This window comes from Varroa jacobsoni, unplaced genomic scaffold (assembly GCF_002532875.2).
Source record: "Varroa jacobsoni isolate VJ856 unplaced genomic scaffold, vjacob_1.0 scaffold_1129, whole genome shotgun sequence".
Lineage (NCBI taxonomy): Eukaryota > Metazoa > Arthropoda > Arachnida > Mesostigmata > Varroidae > Varroa > Varroa jacobsoni.
Genome location: NW_019214031.1, coordinates 485,918 through 508,512, shown reverse-complemented (window position 1 = coordinate 508,512; position 22,595 = coordinate 485,918). Strand labels below are relative to the sequence as shown.

The following is a 22,595-nucleotide window of genomic DNA, read 5'->3' as shown; positions in this document are numbered from 1 at the left end:
TTGCGAGGCTGTTGGTAGAGGATTAGCTGGCCCACGAAGCGTCGAAGACGGCCAAATTCAGCACGTTGCTCGGATAGTATGATCGGCTACTAGATAGTTGAGACATAAGCACTGAGGCATCGCATACGACGAAGAATGACGAACAGGAAATCGAAGGTATAGATTTCATGTTGATCTCCAGCCATCGGCAGCGAGCTGTTCGCCTTGCTCTACCGCTTGAGCAGACATGAGTCGTTAGGCAATCCGGAATAGTGTACAATAATATTATGCGTTGCATGCAGCCGCTACATGGGGACGAGATCGTCACTAAATTTGATAGGGATATAGACGGGATCAGAGAATATGCAATAGTTGATAGTTCCACATGGCTTAGAACCATCAAAAACAGTATCGTCTGGTAGTATTGGTTCTGTGAATCAACGGACACAAGGTATGATGAGGTGTTATACTTTTTAGAAACCATTATTGAAATGCCTTGCTTTTCTCCCATAGGGTTGATTATTTAAACAGCTATATCTTCAGAAATATATATATTTTAATTTATTTATTGATATACTTTGTAATGAAACGTTTCGCCCTTGTCATAAAATACGGGATTAGGGAGCAGACAGTTTTTACTTCCTGCAGTAGGATAAATTCTAGTGTCTCCTAGTCTACCTCTTCTTTAAGTGTCAGCTTGCTTTGGCTGCTACGTCTTCTTCCAGTAAAAATGTTCACGTTCAATATTGTGTTTGACATCACCGAGCGTGAAACATATGCGCTTATCTACGAAGAGATGGTATGGAACATATGGGTTACTCTGTAAGTCAGACCTTACAAGAAGTATAAGATCTCGATATCTAAAAGCAACGCGTTACTTTTTAACCTTAAAATCTGTCCATTTTTAACGAAATTCATTTCATTCAAAGTTTAACTAAAGTCAGATGCGTCACCGTGGAACTATTGACAACCGGCGATAATTGTTTAATATACTAAAACGTATGGGTATATATGCAAGAAGACAAGTTGATCCTGGAACTACGATATCCGTCTATGGTGGTGGCTTTTTGCGTAGCCGACTTCTAGCTAGCAATAGATGGGGTCTACCCATTTAAGTCGCACATACAAGCTATTAGCTGGTTCGTTATGTATAGATATATTAAGAAAGCAGTAAATCTGGTCCTAGTCGATGACTCGATCTGTGGTGACAATAAGCTGACGTCCAATCATAGCCTTTTACTGTTCTCTGTAGGAAAACTCAAATATGGCCGACCTTTCTTCAAAAAGAAATGCCAGCTAGTCATACCGCTTCGTATTACCATTTCCATTACTACCACAGAAATTCTACAACTGCTACTGATAAATACATCGTGTGACAACAATAACAAACTGTTTATTCGTTTGTAGCCTCTCAATCTGTTCAATAGCGCATGCGAAGCGTGTTAAATAGTAGGAAAGTCGACGGTGATTGTGGCGGCTAAATGGGGGCGAAATGAAGGTAATCCGCGCTCCTCGCGGCGAACTACGAGTCCATTCATGTGTGAGCATGAACATGAACAGAAGATAGTACGAACCACTATTTCTACGACTGATTGAGCTGCTCCATCTTATTTCTATTCGAGCATATGCTTAATCGCTTGAAACCCCTTCGAGAGGATATCCGAAATCAGGAGCAGCCGTGTAACTTGCTTGAGCGATGAAAGCAAGCCAATGATGGACGGATATACATACTTGCATGGATAAACTGTTTTTAGTCTGAATAGTGCCATGGATTGACTGACTGACTGACTCATTCACTCAGATACGCGTAAGGGGACATGTGGCGTCAAACAGCAAAACGACGAGCGGTGGCCTACCGTGCACAGACAGCTCGAAACGGTCCTTACCGTTCAGCTGATTTTGCCTGCACGAGCATGATTGATAAATTACGATCAGTTAATTGTTACTTGAAAAAAGAAGCCAATTTAGTAATTTGTTGCTTAGTTTTCATTGGTTGTCGAACGCCCTGGTTGGTACTCTGCTTTTAATTCATTGTTTTATTTTGGCGCATAAAAAAAAACAAGCTTTTTCTGTGCATTTACCCTAAAACGCGGAAACACCAACAGTCCTTAAGCTTTCTTTTTCTTTACTATTAATTATCTTCTCTAGTGGGCTGTCTCGAAGACATCTATCCCTTCCCGACGAACAGCCCTTGACTAATTGGGATATTCGCTTAAACACTAGAGAAAGGGCTCGTAGCGATTTCTGCTGAGTGACAATTAGTTTCGTACAAAGCAGTAGCACTCGCCTGTGTCGTTTTGCTAAGCTTGTCACAGAGGTTTAGTCGTAAGAGATAGTGCTAGTATATGAACTGCCTTATTGTATACAGAAGTGCTGCTATTCTTACACATCCAGAAGGACAGCTCCTTTCAGACGCTCGTCCTGTTTTGTCCCTCTTTGTTGTTCCCTGACGCCTGCCTTCTTCTATCGTTTTGTGCGCTTTCGGCTGCTGCTTGTACGATGTAAAGGGGGATTCACACGAAACATGACACTTACAGCTCAGGCGCTTAGCCAACCCAGCCCAGTTCGGCAAACGATGTGCGCACGTCTCCATTCGAGCACATACGTGTACATAGCTGGGTCGCTAGCAAATGGGTTTGTAGATCCTGTGTAGAAATTTTCAGTGCTTTCGTTTTTGCTCGGCTTTTTTTTGTTTCACTCTCGCCTTCGGCTCCCAGTGAAGGCCTTTGACTCTAGCCATCTAGACAGAGAATCCATCTTGCCACTCGCTATGTCAAACTCGTTGTGTCTAACATCGAGCACATGCACCCAAAGCGAGATAGAATACGCATCGAGACACATAACTACATTCATTAAGAACGTTGTTATGCTACAAGCCCACGAGGGCAACCGAATCCAGCCAGCCGGTAAGTTCAAATTTCTTGCCGTCGCGATCGGTGCTCTTCCATTTTAGCTGGCGGAGATGGACCTCATAGATCTTTGCCAGATTACGGAGTTGCCTAGCGGGAGCTAAAGGCGCATGTTAGCTGCATGTAATAACTTGGCACGAAGCGCCTGACACTGTACCGCCGTGTGGAATGATAAACTAACATGCGATTTGGGCTAGCGCGGGAGAGACGAACGTATTCAAACCTAGGCAAAAGTTCATAGAGACAAGCAACGACGGCTAATAATTGACGTCACATCATGGATACAGCTGAGAGACTCGGCTCTATCCGTCTGCTTATCAAAAAGGTCTCGTCATAGCCTGTAAGTAGTTAACATATTACCCGCTTTCGAAGGAGTTATACATACATAGGAGTCTTCATACTAACTGCACTAGTGGCATATGCATCTTCGGTGATGCGTCCCGAAGTATAATAGAGTGAGGGCCTCTTTTCATCAAAGTCTTATACTAAAGAGAGATCTGTGTGCTGCGCGTACGGCCAGCAGGACCTCTTGATTGAGCCACGATTAGCAACTATCTGCCGGATTCCATGAGTGTCTACATTAACAACGCAAACGGCCAACAATGCGGAAGACCTGGCGGTACATAAAGGACTCGATGCATCCAAACGACGTAATTAAACCAGTGTTATATTTGGATGGTTAATGCTGACGCTATTGTCGCTGCTATCAAAGAGATTATGTTATATCACAGACAGACATCAAACATCGGGGTATCGACTCGTTCTTTTCGCGGTCTCCAAGATTGGCCAAAAACTAGCTACAATCATTTTGGGCTGAGATTGCTACGTCAAGCATGGAATTCGAGGGTGAGCACTCAGTCCACATTTCCGTAAAAGAGGATATGGCCAAACATGGAGGCATATATCGGTGAGTGTTGAAGACGATAGCGGCACAGTTAAACGAAACGAAAGCACCTGATTCAATTTGTTTATAACAATTTAATCGAGTGCCTATATATGTTCGTCCAACATACAAGAAACAAATGTAAAATATAGACGAGGTACATCCTTTACGTTATCCGTATTGAAGGGTTATCAAAAGCTGGATCCGCTAGAACAAAGGTAAAAAAAAGACGTTGCTTAACATTTCTATTAGAATGACCAATACAACCAATACAATTACATTCCCTCTACGAAAAAGAACAATTACCTATCTCAATCCTGTTAATTCTGAAACAATTTAGAAACTATCGTTGTAGTATTGGCCAAACGACAGACACCCACCCATTCAGCTCACTCAGCGAGAAGATGCAACATTTTTTTACAGGTAAACCTTACCATCAATCTATAAAAGTAATTACAGATTTAGGCAAGTACGTTCCATAGGAATAGGGCAATTAAGGCAAATTGTGCACAAGGGGCGAAACACGCTGATCATCGACCAGGAACATTGAATGTGGCCGCTTAGATCATTATAAAACATTAATTTCTTGGTCTATCAATATTAAATGGCAATTGAATTCGAATTTATGCAGAAATATGCAACAGCTATTGTATAAAAAATTACACGTAACTTCGCTGAACGTAAAGTGTACTACTTATTCCGAATCATAGTTTATTTACAAACGCAAAAATGCCCAATGCCTATTAAATAGTATTTCGTATTATGTTAAAAAAGAGGTGATATACTTTTACTGGAGTCCTTTGGAGATTGACTCCCTATATGTTTCAACAGAACATAGCCAGAGGTCTTATCACTTTACTAATTCATGCCCCTATCCGAACAATTGTTTACTCAAAGCCGTTCTTGCTCCACACCGTAATGTAATGGAGATCGTCAAAAGTACAACTCGAACAGGTGGAGAGGATTTAGTCTCTCTCTCTCTCTCTCTAAAGAGAGAGGGAGGTTTCGTGCTTAAATTATCTAAAGAAAATCTTTTAAAAATGGCTAATGAAATAGAAAATAGGACGCACACGGCTTCTCCCTGATTAGCATACGCGACTACTCGACTGACTTGACTCAATGGGCTCGACTTATTGTGAAAATAATATTGACTGAACCTTCTTCGAAGACGAGCCATATGACGACGACGGTACGGGATACGAATTTGAGTTGCTGCACAGAAGTCGACCTACCGCATGAGCTGCCTCACGAACAAGCAAAGTCAATCGTGCGGACCTTTAAGTGGCTTGTACTTTGAGGTCCATAGGTCCAGTACGTGCAGTGAGCTCCTCATTTGAAAGCATCAGACGGAATATGATGATGTTAAAGACAGTTAGCAGGATGAGAGATTTTCGCGAAGCTGAATTCTAGACTAGCGACGGCCCCCATGACGGTGGGTCCTTCGCTATTGGATGGTAGGTGAACGATTGAAGAGAGTGCATGAAACTCGATTAGGCATGACGACGACGACTCAGTACGAGTCAAGTCTGTAGGCTGCCAAAACCGGCTTTCCTCCTGTTTATTGTAAATATGTAAATAGCCAAGATCCTTCTCCCACTTAACCCATTTTCTAGTATGTCTTACATTTTGTGTGCTTTGATGTGTGCAGCAAGGTGCGCCTATGCGGGCCTGGGTGTGTGTATGTGATTGCAAGCTATGTGAGATGCCGGCGTTCCCGCTCCTATTACGAAGTTGCTGCTGGTCACAGCCAGTAGACTTTATCGCCAATAAGCTGTAAGTGTCTATGTGCATAGGTTGTTGTTCTCTATAGTGGACTTCGTTGGGTCAGGCTGATTTGTTGTTAGTCTACCCCGTCATTCTCTATGTGTTTGTCTCTCTATTTGTGTGCGCGTCAAATGACATTCAAGACTCATCGCAGTGCAGTCAATAACGTTTATACGCATGAAGCTTCTGTGGGAAAGCCTGAAGGCGGAAGGGAACAGGCAGAGGACCAGTCTGAGACCCAGCGAAAGGAGGGAATTAAAAATGGAGAAGTGGCTGATTTATCTGATTTGGACTAATAGAAATACAGAATTCGTGCACTTTATTATTGCACCTATCTAGAGTTCGGTCTATTCATAAGGAGAAAGCACATAAACATTGTGACATGTCTGAAATGTGTCGCATAAGTACTCTCTTAACGAAATTATACAACTATCACAGGGTGTACGAAGAACGTACCACATAGGAAACTGAGCGACTAGGAGCCCAATTCAGAAATTTTCGACAGACCAGATCGCACAAAATTGGTATAATTGATGTCGTATTCTAACCACGTCATTATCAACGAGAACTAGTTACAGGCCTGCAACCTCAACAATCAGTTCTTCAGATGGGTACAAACGCTATAGTATAATTATCTTATAGAAACCTTTGAGAGGCAAGCACGCCAATCGAGAACTAGAATCTTCAGATCGACGCGCTAATGCTACTTGTTATAGCATTACCCATCAAGGTGACCTAAAATTGTAAAGGAATGTAAGTCTACATCATGTGAATGTAAGTAGATTTATATGCTTAGAATTTTTCTAAGTCAATTGTAAAGCTTCTACACCTGCATTTCTGATACAAGTACGGCTACGCTTGCGCCAAAAAGTGTGTCTCGTTGGTAATGGCTGACTGAGCAACAAAAATAATACGTTGTTACTGTATAGCATCGCCAACTAGGTCCGGATAAATAGATTGTCTGTAACAAAAGTAAAATAACTGTGATAAACTATATCAAAAATACACTTCAGGGGCAATCTGTGCATCTATCTCTGCTGGAAAGTATTTCATTATGTAGGGCAGTCAAAGCGGACCGGCGACCCTGGCACAATGCGACTAAAAGACTCTGTTTCGTTTAGTCGCGTAGACCTGCATCATCCTCAGCGTACGTCTCGGACAGCCGGTCCTAATGAGTACATCTTCACCGCTTATTGAAGCTTCCTACCGATGAGTTCTATCCGTCAGGGGCTATTACAGTCCAGGTCAGCGTTTGATTGCAACTGCTAACAACCCTAATACGAACTCGTTTAAACATCGATAATTTATCATAAACGATCACTGTGTTCCTTTTCGCATGCCAGTGTGCGTACGTGTGTCTATTAGGAGAATCGTCTAAAGTTGCCACTTAAACCTGGCCCTTCCGAAACCAACCCCATTAGAAAGAAGTAGCATTCCGTTTGTTATTGAGTCTACCACTCCTATTCTACACGCCGATGCTGCTGTCGTTCCTAAAGCTGCTGCTTAAATAGATTTCGACCCTAATAGTAATAATAACAATAATGATATTAATGCACCGCTAAAAGCAGAGGTCACCTGTCTTTATATAACCCGGTGGCGAGGAGAGTCAGGAGTCGCAAGTAGGGGGTTAGGTGCGACGGTGCAAACGCATTATAGGGGTGAGATGCAAAAGATATCCGGCTCTTTTTCGCTTCGATTTTGCTCAGTGAGTACGTTAACGTAGTGAGAGGCAGGACGTGAGCGTGGTCCGCGGTTGAAGTAGCGCATAACCCTGTCATTTACTTTTGGGCGTAGATGTCTCGCCATGGATTTAGTTGCAGTCTGCTAGAAAGCAACGTAACCTGATCTCATTATTGTTGCTCCACCCTTTCCAGTCAGTCCTAAGGACACTGCAGACGATTTCTTGTCCGAGCCAGTCTCTGAACCTCAAAACACGTTCTCTTTATCATTTGGTCTCTCTCGCCCTTTCTGACCCCCCTCCCCGCTTCACCCCTGAAGTAGCAGCAATTGTTCTGGCTGTTGCAGTAATACAGGTTATTGCGCTGCGAGAAACTTTAGTAGGTCGTCGTCGTCTGAACTGCTTTAAGCCTCGATCAACCGTAGCATCAGTCTCGCACGCTGGACAGAGAGCTCATACAGCGGTCAGCTTGATGGAGTCGCGGAGAACTATCTAAGCCACTTAAGTGCAGACATTGAGGCGACGACCGGCCACTGAGACAATGACCGCCCGAGCGATTTGGCTCGAGAAGATGCGAAGAAGATGATCCGTAGCAATCATCCTCTACCGAATACAGAGCGATCAACAACCGACAGAGAACAACAGGCGGCCCGATTTCGTCTTGTCCTGATTTTGAGGTAGTATGTTTGAAAGGAACGAATGGGGCCTACGTGTACCAACATTGATGTGTTCGTGTGAAGAGTGACATATATTTATGAATAGAGATGGAGCGACGATTTGTCGCGACGCTGTTTACTCGAACATCTTGCATGTCACCGTGCATGTCACTAGCCATTAGGAACTCCGGCAGATCCGTATCATAGCAACATGTAAACCTATATCTAGGTTAGTAACTATAATTCATTTGTCCATTATCAACATTGCTTAAATAGGCACCTTCACTGCTACCGTAACACAAAACCTCGTGTGTCGTCAGAGATGTTCTTGGCCTTATATAACTCGGCCTACCCAGTACACAATCTTACACCTAGTTACTGAGTTCTAGGCGCTATCAGTTCGATCAAGCTTCGTATCCGGATATTTTTTACACTACAATAACATCATATAATGATTTGATCAATGACGAATTCAAGAATAATCAAGGCTTGATGTGTGCAGCTGCACTATATGATGGGTCATTTGATACATAGTCATATATTTGCCCGAATTAGAGCGAGAACGAGCCGATTGACATAACGAGAACGTCTTCACAAAAACGTAATACCTCTTTTAGTACTTCTATAGGTGTGCTGTTGCCGCTTCGCGCGACTGGCATAAAGTAGAGATGTTCATTGTCAGTCTGATATTCACCAGGCAACCAACTCGGAGAACATCTATTAGAACGAGTAAAGAAAAAAGTGAAATAGGACGTTTATCTGTACAAATAAATGTCGGTAGATTGCGACAATTCGTTCTGATTTTAACATCCCTCTTTATAAGGACGCGCTTTCGCCCAAAGTCAGCTGGTTCGAGCGTTCCCATTTAATCAAACTTATAGCCATTTGAATAAGAAAGATGTATCAGAGAAAAACTCTCGTTATGCATACGAAATATATTGCACAGCAAGAGGAAATTATCGGTTATTAGATGTGCAAACAAACGTCTACCTACTTCATTTTTCTGAATCTAATAATCAGCAGAGAAAAAAAAAGCATATCCGTCATTCATCTCTTTGAATAAGCAATGTAACATTCGCAAAATGGCGGACGGTAAAAAGCGCAACTATCAAACTTCAATATCTGAGACAGGAGAGACGGCTCAAGTCGACTCGGATACGTTCACTGGAAGTTTTCTTCGCTCTATAAAGTGTTAAGACAGTGCCCAAGCAAAGAACAATTTAAAATGCAATGTATATATATAAACATACATACACGGTATGCCATGGGGAGGATGTGGAAGCCGAACTCTTCTCGTTTCAGAGTCAGGTGCTTATTTTACTTCGCGCTTCTATTACAGCCGCCCGAAAGGGCAATGAGCTAAAGGCCACTTCGACGTGCCAAAATCACCTTAGGAACGAATGTCATATAGCGGATACAGACAAGGCACGGTGCCAGAAACCTAGCAAAAAGCAGAGAGCAATCCATGTGCTGCTCTAAGCTTTTTCGGTCAGCTCCCGGGCATTGGTCAGAAGAGAAGTGGATCCCATTTTATCTGGAGGGTGTCGAGCTTACCGCCTCGGGCAGGAAGACATACCTGCCAAAATGGTGTTTTGACAAATCCAGCTAAGGCTGAGTAGTTCAATAGCTCAATAACTGTCGCTTATGAGGTTTATACAGGGAAAGCTACTGCGCATTGTGTTTAGCTTTGTCAGCTTTATATGCTGATATATGTGAGACAAGCAGTATAAGTGAACATTGTTTACGAAGTTTTCTAAATGGTATTCTTATAGCTTCGCTACGAGATCATTTAAAGTACGGTATTTACATAAGCTTTGATTTGCTGACTTACATCACTTAGCATCTCCCGGAAGCCTTAGTATCTATCTTTGTATATATATGTATGACTTTCTTGCCTTACGCATTACTTACCAGGGCTACATGTGTTATAAATTAAAATTAATCACACTTTAAGTTTATTAGATTTCTACCAGAAACAGTTAATTGGTGTTTACATAACCAATCTATTTTTTACATTCTCCAAATTTGTCAACAATCGTTCCAAGCAATGCTCTCTGGAAGATGTAGGGACGATCAGATCGCCCCCTCCATACGGAGTACTTCTTTATGTGGTAGAATCATCATGTAAATTGAAGAGCTAGTTAACGGAAAAGAAAAGGTAGGGTAAAAGGATACAACTATCTGTACATCTAACGTGTGTGTATATACGTATCGAACAGGAAGATACAATTGCTGAGGCAGTCCGGGAAGGTCGATAGAAGCAGCACTAGTTCGCGAAGTCGAGTCGGACTAGCTTGCAAGAACCAAGAGGATAGCTTTGCTAGTCGTCTTTTCATCGTACTCGTTAGTTTAACTACTAGATTTGACACACACACGAAGTAGTAGGTCCCCCGTACATTAGTAGAAGCTGTTCCGGCCGCTGGGATAACCAGCAGAGTGTCAGACGGCTCCTGGAATTCCCTTCAGTTCGACCCATGCGCTAACCCATCTCTCTCTTTCTGATCTTTCGCGGCCTAACTTCTCCACCTTAGACCTCGGAACTCCAGCACAGAACCTCAAAGGCTAGCCCCGAAAGGAAGATCGAAGGAAATTAGTGGTGGCTTACAGTCGTACATACTTTCCATGGTGCCTCCGCTGAGTGAAGTGCCAGCCGAGAGAATTGGAGAAAGAACTCCGAAGATAGCAAAGGGCAAAAGACAAAAGTCGAAGACCGTGCAACAGTCTAATGGATGGATACTCGTTCGAAAGGACGATACTCTATAAGGAACTCAACTTTGAAAGTGATGAAAGTCTGCTGTAGCTACTAACGAGCAGCTCCTCAATGAAAATAAAGACTTTTATCAACATCGGCGTCGTCATCCTGTTTCCAGTTGTACCCGATGGGAAAAATGCTGAGCCAACGATAACACTAACAACGACCGCGATAGTAAAGACTCGAACACTTTGGGGGGCAATTTTGATCTGTGGACAAACATGTTCGATAATAAGCGTAGTTGCTGCCCCTTATCGTTACGATGATGTAGAACACCTATTCTGGAGGTACTTTCTAAATGTTTCGATTGGATCTTGCAACGACGTCGACATACACTTCTCATATTCGACTAATGGCAGTTGTATACCTGCTACGGCCTTTAGTTTTGTAGCCTACAAAACGACTATTTGGAAAAACAATGTTCATTATAAATCTGTCGTTTGATATTTTTCTTATATGCGACGTTTGGTGGAAACTCTGCAATAATATCTTGTTCATACTTATTTACTCTAGTTTTTCGTGCTGAATAGAAAATTCTTGTTTATTCATTCCGCCGAACTACGCCACAGAGATTCATAAACAATGAGTAATTTAATAACATTCCATTAACAAGATTACCTCAAGATGGCGATAACGTCATCTACCTAACAGAAGATTTTAAGTCACCAGGATTATCCGCCTGTCAAACAAATGATCGCACGATTTTGGTTAGCATCCCTACATCTCAGTCGCTTTGTCTACTACAAAGCAATGCGTGATTAAATCTCTTGGCCAAATAATATTCTATTTACCAAAGCTATCACTCGGATAGAAACAATAGACTACGTTTGCTTTGGACTCCTGGAAGAAAAGATCGGTCCGTCTTCTTATTATACAATGATGCGCACCGTGTACAACTTCCGTAAACAAGAAATTTAGCTTGCCAAACAGTATTTTCATGACTATTATATTTGTACGCCATGAACACAAAGCTCTCTGTATATGGCATACTAAGGCGAATGAAACAGTCAAGTCCTAACCTACTTATGTTTGTGCCCATTATTAACTCGCTGTTGTTTTTGCCATAGAAATTTCTAGTTGGGCATATGTTGCTAGGCGCTTGTTATTAGACATATGTTATTTGGTCACCTGTGTTAATGGAAATTAAATACTGCCGCTGATACTATTGCCGTTTCCACTGTTTTTATAACAATTTGGCTCAGAATGGGAAAGCCTCGTTCCTTCTTTTAGTTCGTTGTTAGCGTTCAAGCCTCGTTTCGCCAATCGATTTCAAGGCACACATACAGGCCAAATCTAGCATCAGCGAGACAAAGTTTACGGCCGCCCTGGAACTAATAAATAGCTCAAATAGCCTCCGCCGGAAGGGCAGTTAGTTTGCCGGGACAGTGGGAACAGCTAGGACAGGTGACTGTGCGCGCCTGTGTAGTGGGAGCTGTGCCGATCGAATCACTGGGAGAGGACGACTCTAAGCAATGTACGCGAATTCGTTTAGGGGCTAGATGTAAAGGAGGCTCCCAGTAAAAGGCGCTTGGGGGTCGGGTTGGCTTGACCGACCAGACGACCGGTCGTACAAGAGTGGAACGCTACCGCCAACATCTCCCTGAATGGCTGATTGGAGAGCTGACTGTGCTGGGGGCAGCACTCTAAGGGCTCTACTTGGGGATCATGTCACGAACAGACCACCTTCTCCGGCAGCCGCCACCGCGACGGTCCGTTATTGTGCCACACATAAAAACACACACCGATATACACACACACGCACGTACAAGCTATACGCCTAAATGCCCCCTGCGCCCATCGTCGGACTCATGCTCAAACTGCGTCGGGCAGTCACCGCTGTGAGTCGAAGAAGTGCAGCTCTCGATGAGGGGACGGGGCGGGCATAACCTCCCCACCACTGCGCCAGGACTGACGAGGAAGGCCCTGAGGTTTAAAAAGAATGGATAGGTCAGAGAGAGAGAACCAACAGCGAAGCTATGAACGAAACTGGACGTCGACCAACTGGGTGAGTGAATGGGTGAGCAAGTGTATTCTAGTCGCTCTGTCATGGTCGTGTCATGTTCGAATGAAGCTTAACGAGCCTCGGTCGCAGGTTACCATACCTGCGGTGGACACAGAACCAGCACTACCATCGCCAGACATACCATTCTCAAGTAATTTCAATGGAACTCTCTCATTTGTGACTTACGTTGTTGTCATCCATCTTGTCACATACTATCTAGCACCCGCCACCATTATGGACCTTCCTATCTGCACAACATTATTATACCTTTTTAACCCTACCTATTGACTGCTGCTTGTCTATTAAGCGTAAACAAGCTATAATATTTACAGATTTTACCCTTAGTCGATTATTACGTGTGTAGTAGGACATGATTCGAAGTACTTTTCACAAACTTAAAATGAAGGCTGCCGATGTAATTAGTTTATTTCACTCGCATGCATGTTCGCCTGAGTTCAGCATTTTAAATCGATTAGGAAATCATTATAATCGCGCACCCAGATTTCAACACCTGCTATTACTGGGTTAGTTTATATAACAGTGCCAAAGGTTTACCAATATATACAATGAGAGACAACTTGAGGTCGTGCGGAAGCATTGTAAAATACTTTGATGAAAACTAAAACGCCGTTTGGATACAACCTCTTGATCAAGTGGCCCAGATGTTGACTTGTCGCTAATCCGGATTTAATAGCGGATAATTTTCAGAAGTTAGAAGACAACAAATGACACCGTTACATTTACAGAAGATATTAAAAATTCGAGATATCGATCGTGTCCTTTCCATGTTCCTGCTGTGAATTTGCTTTTGCTTTCCCTGTAAACCTGTATTTTAGTGGACACAAAGCACAGTGTGTTCTGCTTCAAAATCAAGGAGGTAGTTGTATCGATACGGGAACCCAGAGACTTTCTTGCCCGAAGATTTACGAGTTGAGAGGCGTGTTTCGGTAAACTATAAAGAGGGTACTCTTAGAAATGATGTGGTAGTAACCTAATTGGCAATCGCCGTTTTTCGGGCTCAGACTTAAGCCTCGTTGTGTCCAAAAATAAATAATCCTTAAATGCATTTGATTTTTCATATCCATTCAGTGCTATAAATCGAAATACACTCAGCTTGATGCCAAAACGATTTTCTTTATTTTGGCTAAATTGCGTTAGTTAGAAGAAGGTGTTCAGCATTTGAAAGCGGAATGAAACAAGTTTTACAAAATAATTTTGGCCCAGTAGGTTTTTGGACCCGTCAAACATGACATCTATCGTCTGCTTGGATGGATAAATTGAAATGACCTCGACAGAGGAGCACAATTTCGCTTTTAAGATCGCGACTCTTACCGCTCAATTAATTTCCAGTTTTTTCAAGCAAAATTATTGCTAAATTACTGCTTGTATTATTATGCTAAGAGGAGCTGGGGCCAGACGACCAACTATTCAAACGCGGCAGAGTGACTATGGGCCCATTATTATTTTTGCAATTTTTTAGTCACCGCGCCACCCAATCATGTCTCGTTGACAACTAAAAGAAACACTAGCCGTCTACACATACATGGCTTACAGTCTTGGATTAAAAATGCGAAATGAAGACGAAACACGATGAAACTAGGTTGTTTTAAAGGACGTTCTCAGCGCTGGATAGTCATTTTAGAGTATAAGTTAAGCTTTAAATAGTTCAGAAAACTTTGCTGCATTTGTGATAAAATTTAAGTTACTTGAAAGTATGCCGAAAACGTTCACTGAATTGCTTCGTATTTACGATTCGGAACACCCTCTTGCAATAATTGTTATAAACAACATTGCGATCAAAGGATGACGAGAATGAAGGAAGTTTTACTTTCGCTGTAGCAATATATGATTGTTGCCACTATGTAGTATTTCAAATAACTTTATCGTTATCATGGCCTATTGCCGCTGCAACAGAAAAAACGTTTTCACTACACTGTCATAAACGCGTTGCTCCCATCGGCCCCTAAAAGGACGTACAGGATTTACAAAATGTTCAAGTTAAAGATCTATGTTTTTTTTTTCTTGAGAATGCATTGAGGAAACTTATCGTGCTCATAGTTGAAATGGGTTTAAAGATAATAAAAAAAAAAAAAAAAAAAAAAGTTAGCAGTTAAACTACCGATTCAAAAGAATAGTAACTTTTGAAAATAATAACGGTCAGATATAACTATTGGCTCGCGATAAAGGCTCGTTTTTGCTAAAATAGACATGTCAGAGTATCGCTATTTTCCAGGGATGCCTTATCAGATAGGAAAATGCTTTTTCCTTCTTTACAGAATACTACTCTTGGGTAGTCTTTCAAAAATGCCTACCGCTCCATTTGCGCCCATACTGGCTATAATACACGAATATCTTCCCGTCTCATTATTGCTCAATGCCTTTTATGTTAATTTTTTTTTTTTTTTTTTTTTTTATTTATTTCATTGCCTTTTATAGTTGATTTAGTTTCCGCTTATTATTTATGTGTAAGTGAAACTAATGTCATTTATAGTTGTATGTACATCGTAGCTGTTGTATTACGTCGCATGTACGCGGTCATTTGTTTACATTAAAAAATAACTACGAATCTTCAATGAGAAGAACATTACAACCATCATCGTTGTCACCACAGTTTTATATGTGGTATAGAACTTGCTCTCACAAACATTGTCATCGCACCAAATTGTCACTTACTTTATTCGCCCAAGTCCACAACCAACAAAACCTTATTTTGAACTTTCCGTTTTACAATGAAAGCTTTCCTTGGTTTCTCCAAGCGACAGGCCTATTCTACCAGCAGCAGCATCCGTAGCTAGCTTCATGATTGTGTTGTAATCAATATGTTACAGGCGCCTGTTTAATTGGAACGCATAGATCAACAATCTTTGATCATCTACAACAATATACCCAAAAAAAATACAGCCGATCTGACACGTCGAGGCGTGCCGGCAGCTGGATAAATAAATACGCACGTTTCGTTGATTCTCTGCAACACTCGATTATATGACAATAGCCATTGTGTCCTTAATGAATTTGCGTTTCAAACACAATCTAACAAATGATAATTGCTAACAATATAATGAATATATTCGTCGTTAAATCAAGACGATTTTTTTTCTCTTCCTAAAAGTCTTCATTGTGGGCAGACTCAACGAGCGAGTACTGAAGAAGGCCACGTTCCCGGAGGGCCCTTGTGCGTCGATCTTCGGTTTCACGCCTTATGCGGGTATCTTCTCGTTGGATTTCAAGGATTTCGTTGACACCAACTTCTTGTAAGCCAGCCATACATTCCCGAGATTCATCGAATTCGCCCAGTAACACTACGTTCTCGCCGCGAACAATAAACACACCTGGCAAAAAAGCATTCATATGATGTAATCGATGGCTTAACATATTAGAAACTTAATAATATTGAATATAAACTTTACATTGAGCGAAACAGCTAAAGCTAAACAAGTGTTTAGATTATCAGGAATCAGATAGCCATTATTAGACCTCGTTTGCCGAAAGGCATCAACATTAGACAACAAGTATCCCCAATAAATGCCATATACATCTTAGAAGCATTAAATAACGTTTAGCGTTATGAACGCTTCAAAAGCCGCCAGATTGGTAAAACCAGCCGGAAAAGGGAAACACTTATGATTTTTTGTAAGATGTTTCACGCATTAGAACATCAAGTATTAGACTAAACAAAAACCATCGAGTTAACTTTTTCTGAGAATTTTGCACGTAAAGGGAATTTACCTATTGCTACGGTGCGTCATCGACAGTAAAAATTAAGACTCCCGTTTTAAGTTTCAGTTTTCGACTGATAGTAAGTTGTGTTGATCAGGACACGGGATGTTCTCGAACGAGCACTCGTATAAAAATTCGAAAAAAAAAAAAAAAAAAAAAACTAAAGTCAGGTGCCTGACGTAGCTTTGCACGGCAGCATTGTATTTACATCATGGACAATAATCCTGATAAATGCTAATTTAAGCTGAGCTTTAGCAGAAGTGTCTGATAAGTGCTTGTCGATGCATGATGAAAAAAGTCTTATTTCAGACTCGTAAAACCTCTAACGGTGTTCTGAAGCCTCACGGATGGCCGCTCAATCAATAATCACCAGTAAAACGTTCTACCCTAGCTTCTGAGCTAATTGTTTTCCATCTTTTTTGATAGTAAATTTGCAGAAGTGCTATAGATCGAATAAGTTCATCTGCTAGATGTGTACGCACCTCTAGGGATGTCGCCATATTTCTTGCCTACGTGAATGCGCTCAATAGTTCGGTGCAAAACGAGGTTTGCGAATTGGTCAATCGATCTTAGTATTCCAATAAGTACTCGACCATCACGGAGGAGAACCATCAGCTTCTTATCGAGATCCTGCAGTAACGAAACTGTCCCAGGAAAATATATGTTGTCAGCTGCCGAGGGACCAGCACCCGATGAGTTCATGATGGTTATCTGAGGGACAAAAAGGAGCACGAACAACAACAACAACAACAACAATAATAATTATTAATGAGACTCAACTTGAAATATTGCGACCAAACCGAGCATTCGTAAGACAGAAAGTCTACTGCGATAATCCTGACGATGGAGGCCAGATTTCGCAATAAACCAAGTACAATATCTATGTTATTTAGTGTTTCCAATCATAACAGAATCAACTTGGGTGTTGATTTCAAATTGGAGAGAGTTTGATAACTGTTAATTAAACAATAGTTAAAACAATCATTTATATGATCGTATGGGCACCCAACGGCCTGAGCCTCACGACTATATATATATATATATATATATATATATATATGGTTATATATTTGTTATTAATAACAGATAATTTTTTTTTGTAAATCCACGATTCCAAACGTATACATCTATGCAGAGGTATTTATTCTAAATCTATCGGCTACATATGGAATTTACTTACGAATTGTGTATCTCGACAATGAAAATGCAGATATTTATTTTGGATTTAAACACTTCTAGAGTCTCTAAAACGTTCCGTTTACTTCGAACTGTGTTAGAACGAAAAGCAGATCACTTACGCTTATGGGTGGGTATGGCTTTGCTGAATATAAACAAACGCTGTTTAGGATTGCGAATTGTCTAAAAAATATTCCAATCCGTCCGGTCGAACTTCAGCTGCTCGGTCTTCGTATCGTGCGATGCATGAAAGGTCCTTTTGCGTTATTATTATTATTATTATTATTATTATGTTTGTTTACTTTCTGCGATGTATTCGAAGAACGATGTGTGTCGCCATTTGTAGCTGGATGAATGATTTACGCTTCCTTCTCTCTGTAGGCACAGGCAAGATCACTTGTTGACCCCCGCCATCCCTGAGAAAATCGAATGTCTGTTTCCTGTTCACGATCAACAAGATGTACTCTACGTCAATGTGCACTCCTCAATTCTTCTTCTTCTTCTTGAAAGAGTGCAAACATTTCATTGGAATTCAGTTAATTCTGTGATATTTGGGGATAGTGTAATTTCTGTAAGGCACGTTTGAAATATTCAAACATTTACGAATCGTCTACATTGCGAGGTAGGTAGACCGGGGACTGCATCAAATATCGAAATTAACCTACTTCGTCCTGCTGAAAAAGAACAGGGCATATATTGTGACTAAAAATCATTACATTTTTTCTCTTGGTTTCGAAAAATCTTAACCATGTAAAATTCGATTCGTGCTGGCCTGTTCCGTAAGCACTATTTGTATTTTCTCAAAAAAAAAAAATACAAACCCTTATGTTTATCTTATCGGTACAGTTGTGATTTTTTTTGTTGTATAAACCTGTTAAAAGCAATCGGCACTTTATTGAAAACGCGTTTTTTGGCAAACTGATTATAAAACGTCGGATGCAAGGCACTGTTTTGATACCTCACTGGAACTCGCAATTCCTGTTTAGGGGGTCTATTCTTAACGTAACAGTGTCATAAACCGTAGTTGTAGTTAAGCAAATCATATCTCCCCTTTATCTTGAAGAGAACAGAGTGGTCAATAATAAAATGTCTGTCTAATATTGCTGAGCTATTTTAGCATGCAGTGTCACCATGGGTCAGTCTTCCGCCGCACTTTGTGATGCTGTACAAAAATATCTAACTTACGTTTTAAAGTGGTATAAGGTCATAATTGAACAGTGCGCCCTTTGCTCGAAGTCGTTCATCACTGCGTATAAGGACACCGTTTGCGAGGAGGTAATGAACGTTAGTATTGTCTACGATATCAGACCAGGGTCGAAATTCGTTTAACATTTACAATTACTATGCTGTATTCCATATGTTCCAAACTATACTAGGACAAGAGCTAACAATATAGAAAAGGATAAGGAAGATTTAGCAAAGTTCACTACGAGTCCCTTAGACTAACTCTAATAACATCCAGTGTAAGATTTCTTCAGCTGTCATGCATATATATTATTTTAATTGTAACTAACTAAATATTATTGTACTTGACATTCGACGATTTGTCTTTAATCGAAAATAGGTGATCATCCTTCCAGTGAGTAGTTCAGCGAATTGGTCCTTCCAGGAGCTTGCGGCACTTCGTGACTGTCTGCCGATATCATCGTCTTCTCCACTAACCCTCGCTATCGTAGAACTATCCGGCATCGTAACACTTTACTCCGTGAGCGACGGCATCTCAGAAGATTTACAGGGCCGTACGTGGCGTCTGTCGCGAAACTTTTTAGAAAATCCCGAGAAGTGTATTGAGGCGGGACTGCGTAAAGCGGAGCGAAATCGCGGTAGATTGCGCCTAGATCGGGGCGAGCCAAGGCCGGATCTTGCAGAATCAACGGGGCATCCCTCCCAGACACGGAGCACGCCAGATGATGTTATTGTCATAGACGACTAGTCAGGCCTGGAGAACTTCGCGGTACCTATTCATGAGCGAGGGAGGGACGCTTATCCCTGAATATACTGCAAATTCAGTACTTACTGAATGCGTACACCATACCAAAATGGAAATCACGGAAAATAGCTATAATTTCACGGCGCATAACGTTTTTACGCTTCCAGTTAATACGGATAAAGTCTTTGTCGCTCCGGACAAACTTCTGGTCACAAGCCTTACGAAATTGTCGATCAGTGTACACGACCTTGGCAGTAAGGTAACATATGTACCTAATTAGAATATATTAGGCATATAATAAATATGATAAATTAGAATGAATTAATCATGGAAATTGTTGTAACCCCAGTCGCTAGCTAACGTGCGTAATGATTTTTAATTTTTTTTTTGAAGTGGAAGAAACTGTGAGGCGCCCAATATTCGTCAAATAATCGAAGTTCAACCTTTAATTTATATATATATATATATACAAATGTATACATATATTTGTATGGTGTTTTTGCATTTCCAGGGGAGTGTTACACACGAGCTAGATACACAGGGTGTTGTGCTTTGGGCCGAATACTGCGCTGTGAATAATCATGTAGCCACTATTGAAGACCGGATCCTGTACGTCTACCAACTGTGGTGGCTACCAGATCTAAAAGTTAAGGCGTTAGGTATAGCAGATTGTGCTGCTTGGTGTTCCAGTTCGGGAAGGTTAGCTGTATCAGACGGCCATCTAGTCATAGTTTATGAAGATCTCTTGCCACTGTTCGAATTTACCAATCTAACCGGCATTAAGGATATTGCCCTATGTGAGAACGTGCTAGCGCTACAGACTTCGACCCATGTACTGGTAGTTAATCTCCATGAAGAAAAGTACCCCACCCCCGATAACGAGGTTATTTGGAACTTCGATCAAGAAGATCTTATTATAAATGCCGATGAACTAGCCTCGCCCATAAAGATCGACAAGGCGGCGATGCAGTCGGAAATACCAAAAGATCTAAAAGAAACGTATCTTCCGGATCGTCCAATTTACGGGCTGAATATCAAAGTGAAACATTTATGCAACGATCGAGTGTACCAGCCTAAAGTATTACTGCTTAAGCGAATGCAGCCAACCTTCATGTCACTTATTGCCTATCGTAGCTGCGTTAAACAACCAATTCCAAATCCATTGGCACCCATTACGGGAAAGCTGGATTATGTTAATCTTATCGTAGCAGATCAAATAAATTGCGAGTTGTTCTGTGTACAAGGAGCTTATGGACGAGGTAGCGTGAGTTTTACTGAGCGTGCGGAGAGTATTGCGGTCGATGAGTGTTTCATGCATGTGTTAAAAACCGGCTCGTTAGAAACTTACGCATTGCCTTTACCAGGATTGAGCAGCAACTGGGTACCCTATCGCTTGAGCCAACATCGAATGAACATGAAGAATCTGCTTATGTCCCGTGATCATCTCGTAGTACTCAGCAGTCGAGAGATGGGTGATATGACGGTGTACTCACTACTGAAGCCAACTACGAGTGAGTTCTTCGATGATGTTCGAACTTCTCGAGCAGGTCCGACTCTGGAACGAGCTAAGAATATTGTTCGCCTGCAGTTCCGAATTCATGGTGAAAGCTGCTCCCGAAGATTGCTCGCTTTGTACGAAGACATTGAAAAGAGTCAGTTGGCTATGACAGTGGAAGACCTACTGCATGGCAACGTCGAAGCCCAAAAACTGAGTGATATTATGGCCAAGACCGACATATCACTAATATTGAAAAAAGGACTTTTGACTGATCTCGGCGAAAAGCTTTTAAACCTTCACCCAGAGATTTTTGAAGTTATACTCGCCAAAAGCAACTATATTAGTCCTAAAGTATTACGTGTACAAATTGCGAAAGCAAATCCAAAAATGGCTGTCCTTATCGCTCAATACGTCTGCTCACATTTAGGCCGAATCGAAGGGACGAAGTTGCACCGTAAACTACTTCAAAACAGCGTCCCCCTGTGGGCTTATGAAGTCCATCCGTTTAACGGATCGACTCCCGAGGTTCACTGTAGGGGGTCGTCCCCCTGCAATTGTTTGCGATGCTCTGGCGGACTTCTTTACGCAGCAGTTGTAGTCTCTAGTGCGCCGATAGACATCCGATTCACACACATTCTTCCGACTATTTTAGAAGAAGCTCCAGATATTCTCAAGCTTGCTTGTATGCTTCCGATGGGCAAATCGTCAGCCGCTAATCCTGCCGACTACGCCACCGTGACAGAAAATATCATTAAAACTGTTCGCCCGTATACTCGCAAGAATGAACCAGTTACCCCGCATCTACTGACAGTGTTAAGTGATGTTTTAACGCTTGCTGACTTTCTGAAATGTATCCCAGAAGGCAGTCCCGCACTGATGCCCTGGGTACAAAATGGCCTAATGCGGCAAAAAGCGCAGAAGCTCAAACTAGAGATAGTAAAATTTGGCGAGGATGAGCTTCGCCCACTCATACCGTAATCATAGCCATCTTGTTTATCTGCATTTATTAACAAATTATACCATTTCATATATCTATCTGAAACAACAAATTAGCAAAACTAGCCAACTGCTCTCGGCAACGTTTCACATGTCTCTATATAAAAATAATTATTGAGTTCATGCAGGAATAAGATAAATAAAGTAATATTTATCTAACGAGGACGATCTAAAGCTTTGTAGCCTTCTTTTAAATCGATCATTGTTTTCTGGTTTGAGTTACGACTTAACTCTGCAATTTAGTGCGTAGTGATGCGTAAAATGTAGGCATTGAGATTTATAAATATCTGCAAGGCACTGTTGTTTTGTTCAATTTATATTGTTATTAAAGCTTGACAAAAGAAGGAAACGATTCACTAAACTTAGCATCCACATACTTTATAGCACCATTATTTTAGCTTTCCCTCAACTGAAAAAGCTATTTCAACCGCAACCTCTTCCTCGACCTAATCTTCCTTTTAGCCTTTTTTGAGGTAGAAGTGTTCTACCAGTATACCAGCCTATGCATATACGTGTGTATATACACATGATGCCATGCTTTTTTTTACTAGTTAAATGATCGTACCGTTATAAAACTAATTCGTCTTTTTGTAAACACTCTAACGGCGCCGGGACTGCTTACATTGTATAAATTAAAAACAAAGAATATTGCTAC

The 22,595-nt window shown here is 41.3% G+C and overlaps 3 protein-coding genes and 1 long non-coding RNA gene across 9 annotated transcripts; 3 read left to right on the top strand and 1 right to left on the bottom strand.

Moving 5' to 3' along the window:
• Nucleotides 1-4,842: 4,842 nt before the first annotated feature.
• LOC111266925 (uncharacterized) lies at nucleotides 4,843-19,449 on the top strand. Of its 5 annotated transcripts, none has more exons than XM_086971140.1 (4): nucleotides 4,843-5,225; nucleotides 17,898-18,138; nucleotides 18,634-18,800; nucleotides 19,081-19,449. In XM_086971140.1, the coding sequence occupies exons 3-4, from the start codon at nucleotides 18,648-18,650 to the stop codon at nucleotides 19,447-19,449; spliced, it is 522 nt and encodes a 173-aa protein (XP_086827266.1). In that variant the 5' UTR covers nucleotides 4,843-5,225; nucleotides 17,898-18,138; nucleotides 18,634-18,647. The 5 variants fall into 5 exon arrangements, with proteins under 5 accessions (XP_086827266.1, XP_086827267.1, XP_086827268.1 ...); XM_086971141.1 differs by lacking the exon at nucleotides 17,898-18,138 and adding an exon at nucleotides 5,420-5,544; XM_086971142.1 differs by lacking the exon at nucleotides 17,898-18,138 and having other exon boundaries at nucleotides 18,634-18,791; nucleotides 19,126-19,449.
• On the top strand, nucleotides 7,076-15,823 carry LOC147752620 (uncharacterized). Its single transcript, XR_015313603.1, has 3 exons — nucleotides 7,076-7,890; nucleotides 10,401-12,626; nucleotides 15,733-15,823. It is a non-coding gene; the product is annotated as an uncharacterized LOC147752620 (long non-coding RNA).
• On the bottom strand, nucleotides 13,738-17,834 carry LSm1 (U6 snRNA-associated Sm-like protein LSm1). Of its 2 annotated transcripts, none has more exons than XM_022844802.1 (3): nucleotides 17,639-17,834; nucleotides 16,823-17,051; nucleotides 13,738-15,952 (listed from the first exon to the last, which is right to left on the bottom strand). In XM_022844802.1, the coding sequence occupies exons 2-3, from the start codon at nucleotides 17,040-17,042 to the stop codon at nucleotides 15,726-15,728; spliced, it is 447 nt and encodes a 148-aa protein (XP_022700537.1). In that variant the 5' UTR covers nucleotides 17,043-17,051; nucleotides 17,639-17,834; the 3' UTR covers nucleotides 13,738-15,725. The 2 variants fall into 2 exon arrangements, with proteins under 2 accessions (XP_022700537.1, XP_022700538.1); XM_022844803.2 differs by having other exon boundaries at nucleotides 17,521-17,644.
• A 31-nt stretch (nucleotides 19,450-19,480) lies between the features above and the next one.
• Nucleotides 19,481-22,114, top strand: LOC147752619 (uncharacterized). The gene is made up of 2 exons (XM_086971135.1): nucleotides 19,481-19,705; nucleotides 19,958-22,114. The coding sequence occupies exons 1-2, from the start codon at nucleotides 19,481-19,483 to the stop codon at nucleotides 21,920-21,922; spliced, it is 2,190 nt and encodes a 729-aa protein (XP_086827261.1). The 3' UTR covers nucleotides 21,923-22,114.
• The last annotated feature ends 481 nt before the right edge of the window (nucleotides 22,115-22,595 follow it).

Bases quoted from the DNA above. Each gene is read 5' to 3' on its own strand.
- LOC111266925 (XM_086971139.1), top strand. From the start codon at position 5,198: ATGACGGTGGGTCCTTCGCTATTGGATG. The intron at 5,226-18,633 runs GTAGGTGAACGA...GAGCTATTTTAG, and splicing joins GGGTCCTTCGCTATTGGATG to CATGCAGTGTCACCATGGGT. The intron at 18,801-19,080 runs GTTAGTATTGTC...AATCGAAAATAG, and splicing joins TTTGCGAGGAGGTAATGAAC to GTGATCATCCTTCCAGTGAG.
- LSm1 (XM_022844802.1), bottom strand. From the start codon at position 17,042: ATGAACTCATCGGGTGCTGGTCCCTCGGCAGCTGACAACATATATTTT. The intron at 15,953-16,822 runs GTGCGTACACAT...CTTTTTTGCCAG, and splicing joins ATATGGCGACATCCCTAGAG to GTGTGTTTATTGTTCGCGGC.
- LOC147752619 (XM_086971135.1), top strand. From the start codon at position 19,481: ATGAGCGAGGGAGGGACGCTTATCCCTGAATATACTGCAAATTCAGTA. The intron at 19,706-19,957 runs GTAACATATGTA...TTGCATTTCCAG, and splicing joins TACACGACCTTGGCAGTAAG to GGGAGTGTTACACACGAGCT.